Here is a 7,098-nt window from a genome sequence, read left to right on the forward strand (position 1 = left end):
AATAATAATAATAATAATAATAATAATAATAATAATAATAATAATAATAATAATAATAATAATAATAATAATAATAATAATAATAATAATAATAATAATAATAATAATAATAATAATAATAATAATAATAATAATAATAATAATAACAATAATAATAATAATAATAATCATAATAATAATAATAACAATAATAATAATAATGATAATAATAATAATAATAATAATAATAATAATAAATAAATAAATAAATAAATAAATAAATAAATAAATAAATAAATAAATAAACAGTAAATAATAAATGATAAATAACAAATAATAAATGATGACAAATGATAAATAATAATAATAGTAGTAATAATAAAATATGAATCATCTATCGACATCCAATGACCACAATGACCAAGCGATGACCACATATCACTTCTTCTAGCAACTTGTTCTCTTTTGCAGTCGAAGCATTCTTTTTTCTTAACGATATATGTAATTTGATGAATTCGTTTTCTTTTTTTCTAATCTCTAATTGTTTGACCACCAAAATCACATTAGATTTCAATTTTCAAACTAAAATTTAATTTAAAAATTCTAATACTTCTCCTTCCTGGAGCAAACATTACAAAGAGATAGAAAAAAAGTGTTCATTTGACACTTTTTTGTTCTCATCTTCTTTACCTGCTATACTCTCTCTCTCTCCCTCTCTATCTCTCTATACCAGAGATCAGGGTAACTTCCGGATCCTTTTCAAACGGTTTGATATCATTGTGACAAAAAAAAAAGAAAAAAAGAAAAAATGTTCCAGAAAAAATTTGATAAAGAATTCTCGGGAAAATCTCTGGTATATCTAGAAATGATAGGTTGTTGATAAAATTTAAGTAAATTGTTGCACATAAAAACACTCAAAAAAAAAAATGAAATATTTAATGTATTTCAATTTAAAATATAACATATTCATAAGCAGTTTGTTTACTAATACAAATCAAAAAAGCGAATATTTAAAATAAACGTAAATAGCAATGGATATATAAATTTTAATTCAAATCCCTTAATATATCAGAGAAAATTGAAATTTGAGAAGAAATAGATAGATTAATTTTCAGCTATTCATTTTTATTACAAATAAAAGAATTTCAGATGAAACTATCCGTGTTCAATCCCTTCGCATAATATATATATATTTGCATCATTGCGCCAATTTAATGCTCCCATATGTGTAAAGCTCATTAGCGCTGTGGTTGGTCTAACATATAAAATCAACTAATAATGCAAATTTAGAATCCAGAAAATGTTGACCAATACGAAAAATGATGATTGATGAGATTGAAAATTTCCCTAAAACAACTCTTTTAGCATAAAAATTCAGTAATAAGTTTTTTTTTTTTTTGAAACTCTTAAAATTTACAAATAATACAACTAATTTCATTATTATCACTGATAAAAGTTAAAATGAAATGGAAGTAAATTTATTTAATAAAAAGAAATCGTTTCTTGTAAAATTATGAAATAAGTTTTTTGCTCAATATTTGATGAATTATTTAATTTTGGAGTTTTTTTTTTTTTTTTTAGTATGGCGCAAAGGGGAAATACAATGAATTTCATCTGAAAATATCTTTAAATTAAATTAGTTATTAAGTTATTAATTTTATCGTTTGATTAAAAAAGAAAAAAACCAACCATTTTTCGCCAGCTTCTAAATCTTCTTCATCACTATCAATTTCACTTTCATCATCATCATTTGTCTCATCACTACAGCTACTATCACAATTTGAATTTTTATCAATCAAATTTCGAAGTACCATTCCTTCTTCTGCAGCAAAAAAAAAAAGAAATTGAATTTTTGGAAGAAACTGAATTCAAATGGCGTCACGATATAATAATATCTTTCAATAAAAATTCACGTAATTTCAGGTAGACTGAAATAAACTTTATAAATTGCAAGTGTTAAATATGAAATAGAATAATGGAATAAAATATTTGAAAACGATAGCAAAGACTGCTAACGACGAGGAATTCAAGTGAAAAAAAAAAAAGGAGCAAATGAATGAATCAGTAAGTAAGCAAAGCGAGAGCAATTAATAAGTAGAAAATGATATGAGCAATTTTAAATATGATAATTATCCTTTCAGGTAGCATCTCAAAATGTTTTTTGATATTAAAAGTGGACTTAGCATGAAAGATCAAAGGTCACAAATTAGACCGACAAGTAAATGAATAAAACAAAAGTCAATTTGCAAGTATTTGATAATTTCATTTTAATATTTTTATTTTTTTTTGTTTAAAAATTTTTTTTTATTTTTCATTTTAAAAATTTATTTTTTTTCAAAATATTACAATAAAAATCACTAATCTTTGATCTTTCATTTGATTTCCGATATATCATACTTCATGATTTCTGATATATCATTTATGATATAGTATGAGATATAACAATAAATTAGTGTTCAATAATATGTAATAATTTGTTTAAATTGTTTCATAACATTCCATAATAATTCGAAATTATTTAACAATACTTATGATTGCAAACTATTCTTAATTCCAATTAGTTCATTAATTACTTACTCAGAAATGGGTAAACTTCATTACAGTATTCATTAAAAACGGTTCAACTCTTTTAACAAAATCGTATTATTTTAGCTAGCCATTCATTTTGCCAACAATATCTAAGATTGTAAACTATTCCTCATTCCAATCGATTCATTATTACTTATTCAGAAATGAATAAATCATTGTCATCAAAATTGGTGACATTTCAATTATGATTGGATAATATTGAAAAGAAAATATTTAAATATAAATTTTGCAAAATTTTTTAATTTTACAAAACACAAATAAAAATATATTCTTTTTTTTTTTAAACGATAATAATATGGAAGAAAGTTAGAGAAGATGAATTGAAGTTCTTTCCCAGACCCAAAATAATCATTTATTGGATATGAATGAGTATTGCGCTACTTGCAGTTAATATATCTAATTAATCTTTTGCCGTAAAATCTTAACTATCATACGTTTTTTTTTTTTAATAAAATCAATAATTGAATTGAATCATATCTATTAATAAATGATAAATCAATAATTTAAAAAAAAAATTATCTATTAATAAATGTTAATAAATGATAATAATCATTCTGAATGGAAATTTTATTTTTGAGCATTTTCAACAAGGGAATGTTAAATGTTTAAAGATGTAAATTATTGATAATTAATTATCAAATATCACCTGAATGGTTTATGATAAGCTTTATGAAATATTCTGTCAGATTATGATTATAATTAATAGACTGTTATGTGATGGGACAAAGACAAATTATATTGAATGACCAAAAACAATCATTTGTCATCCATCAATTATTGATAACCAGGAATAATTTTGTTTACCTGTTTAATTTGTCAATTACATTTCTTCATGAACTTGTCACAGTAATGTAAAGTAATCAAAGTATGTAATACAAGTAAGAGTAACGAAGAAATAGCTACTTTTTTCGCTTATTTTATAAATTATAAAAATTATTTCCAATATGAAATTTTAAATTTAACTTGGAAATCGGAGTAATGAAAAAATTGTTTAAATCACGAAAAAAATGTGTCATTAATAGATTTAACAAGGATTCAAAAGTGAATTCATTATTAATTATATAAGTTATTTTTTAAATAAAAATTAAAATGAAAGATTGGGATTAAAACAAAAAATATCAAAATGTTAAGAAATTAAAAAATAACTTTTAAAATAAAAAATTAAAATTCTATTTATGAAGGAATTATCAAATTAAATCATTGAAAGTTACGGTAAGAAATGATCCAAAATTATTCAAGAAAAAATAAATAAATGAGCAAATTATTTGGTGAGTAGCAAATATGTAATTAAAATGTGAAACTTAAATAAGAAGCTTTTTCTTTATTAATCACCCAAAAAAAAAAAAAGAATCAAAAACAGCAACAAATTACAAATGGATAAATATAATGAAGCATAAACAAACAGAATTATGTAAGCATAAGTGGAAACACGTCAGACGTGATACAAGCACGTGAAAAACGTCAAATGTAATACAAATAACTCCTATCAACGTCAAACATAATCATAAATGATTCCTTGTCAATGTCAAATGTAATATAAATTATCACCATCAACATCATACTAATATATCCTAATAAATTTGCTAATTAGTTGATGCTAAAATACATGTTGACAATTAACGGTGACAGTATTGTAAAAGAGCACCATGGTATCATCACAAAATATTTAAGTTAATGAATTAAAAAGATTAAAATAAGATTTAAGTACAATTAAGTAAGCAGTAGAAAAGTAAATAATACAGTCTTTTTAATGTATAAGATTGGTAAAAGAATTGAACAAATATAATTGTCTCGATTTAGGTAAACAATAAATAAGTAAACAAATTAGTAATTACATAGAATTACAACACAACAATCTTTCGCCACTTTTAAAAATGAAGACAAGACAAGACAAAAAAAAAAGGAAAACAAAATAATTGATGGAATCGATGAACAGAATAAAATGACAGGAAGCATCTAAAAGTGAGATAATAAATCCAGGAAGATCATCACCCATATACATCCTATCCTATGAGGGTATAACAGATGGCATATCTTGTCATGTCATGGTGATGATGATGTAATAGAAATGATTCATCTTTTCAATTGACTATTTTACTTTTGCCATTTAATGAATTGATAGCTTAATTGAAGTAAAGATCATAAAAGTTCATGAAATTAAAATTTTTTCATCAAAATTAAAATGTCAATTTACTTTTTTTATGATATAATTGGTATAAAGAGGGAAAAAAAAATTTTTTTTTTTCTGAATATAAATTTTCTCAATGAACATATCAATCATGACAGAGTGACATTTGTTAAGGGATGATTTAGTTGTGGAACGTTGATTGCGACAACAATTGGTCACATCTCTTTCCATATATACAGCAGCTATTGTTAGTTCAATCGTAAAACGAATCATTTTATGGAAAGAAAAAGATTTGCAGACATTTCTGCCTTTAACTACTAATTGTATACGAAAACGTGTTTGCATAAGTGAACATGAAATACTATGCTAACTATCGTATTGATATGACACTTGACCTTTAGATGACAATTTATTCCTTTCCAAAATTGCTATCAGATAAATATACAAATTTAAAATTCTCATTATTTGTATTATGCATAGATTGTGATGAAATAAAAATTGAAATGTTTTGAAAGTTTCATTCAGAAAAGAAAATTTGAAATCTTAATTGAAATTAAATTTTAACAACATTTGTTTATTGTAGTTCATTGTTTTAAAAGTTTTTTTTTTTCTAAAAAAACAAAAGACAACAAACATGACACATGAAAATTTGATGATTCATCCTCATGAATAGCTTATTTGTAATTTATTCAATCAGATATTTGTATTAAAATAAAGTTTTGCTTTTTTATCATAATGATAAATTAATGATATATTATTTTATTAGTTTATTATTACTATTAAATAAGTAATAATCGATTTACTCATTGAAATTTCATCCCAAAATAATAAATCATAGTGATATGAAATAGTATTGATATAGGATTTTTTGAAGCATAAATTAATAAATGGAAATGTTTTCATTAACAAATTAGCCATTCATTATTATTCTTATTCCTACAAAGTTTTTTTTTTTGTAATATCTCGAATTTTTATATCCCAAAAATTTGTGAAAATTTTAAATATGACAAAGGATTCGTTCTAGTGTTCATAGTGATATAATGATAACAGTGATATATATTTGTGACTGTTTTTATGAAATAATTGAAATCATCAAAAAGATAAGAGATGATAGAATTATCATTTCGTTCATTCAAATTAATAAGTAATCTTTCTTATTGAAAATTTCTATAAATTCGGATAACTTAAATTATTTTCTGATCAGTACTGATAAATCAATACTGATAATAATAATAATAATGATAATTAGTGGTGAATGGAACTTAATGAAATGAATAATTTCAATAAAAGTTAGGTATGTGAAGTAAATAAGTAAATAAATGAGCAAAAAGAAAGTAGAAAATGCTTTGATGCCATATTTTTATAGTAAATTGAAATTATTTTATTTTACAAAAATACATATCACTTTATGGTTACGTTTGGTATCTATCAAATAAATACTAAATGATTTTATAACAAAAAAAAAAAAAAAAAAAGAATATCTGTCATTGCCATTGATAGTTTCACCTGTCACCGAATAGCTCTTTAGTAGGCTCAAATCAAGGCTCTATTTAAACAAACAATTAATAGTGATGGTGATGTGACGAGTCATCCTTTTGAAAAAAAAAAAACAAAAACAACTGGACACTTAGGAATATTTTCATAAATAGTAGTATGATAACATATGACAAGTCATCATTCATTCATTTCATATATTTTCAATAATAAAAAAAAAAAATTAATGTCTTATCAATTTTTTAATTTGTCGTTCAAATGATTTTTTTTTTTTTAAATTTACTTCGAAATATAAAAAAAAGATTTTCGTCATACTGGAGTAATTATCCTTACGGAGATTAAATGAGGCAATTAGTCATGAATGACAGCAATGTCACCATTACCATCACCATCATTACCAGTAACAATTTCGAGAACATTTCATCCATGAATGTAAATAAGCGATTACGATTCAAAGGAAAAAAAAAACGGTAGCATCCATCTCTTAAAATTAAATGGAAATTGATGATAGTAGTAGCAATAGTAGTAATGGTCATAACAGTAGTAGTAGTGGTGGTAGTGGTAGTAGTAGTGGTCATAGGAGTAGTAGTAGTGGTAGTTGGTAGTGGTAGTAGTAGTGATCATGGGAGTAGTAGTGTAGTGGTAGTAGTGGTAGTAGTAGTAGTGGCAGTGGTACAGTGGTAGTAGTAGTGGTCATAGCAGTAGCAGTAGTAGTGGTAGTAGTAGTAGTGGTAATAGTAGTGGGGAGTGTTAGAGAAAGCGTATATTTTTGCAAATAAGGAAATACATATATTTCATTTGATATGTTTGTCTTGTTCGTTTGTTCCTCTATCAACTTTTTTTTCAGTGATTCCGATCGGCTTTTTTCCGTTCTCTTCTTTTTTCTTTTTCTTTTTTTTTTTTTTACA

The 7,098-nt window shown here is 23.8% G+C and overlaps 1 protein-coding gene across 1 annotated transcript; it reads left to right on the forward strand.

Moving 5' to 3' along the window:
- Positions 1-6,684: 6,684 nt before the first annotated feature.
- On the forward strand, positions 6,685-6,944 carry LOAG_11241 (hypothetical protein; the record flags this gene model as incomplete). The annotated part of the gene is made up of 2 exons (XM_003146763.1): positions 6,685-6,791; positions 6,869-6,944. The coding sequence occupies 2 exons, from the start codon at positions 6,685-6,687 to the stop codon at positions 6,942-6,944; spliced, it is 183 nt and encodes a 60-aa protein (XP_003146811.1).
- Positions 6,945-7,098: the final 154 nt, after the last annotated feature.

This window comes from Loa loa (assembly GCF_000183805.2).
Source record: "Loa loa unplaced genomic scaffold supercont3.144, whole genome shotgun sequence".
Taxonomy (NCBI): domain Eukaryota; kingdom Metazoa; phylum Nematoda; class Chromadorea; order Rhabditida; family Onchocercidae; genus Loa; species Loa loa.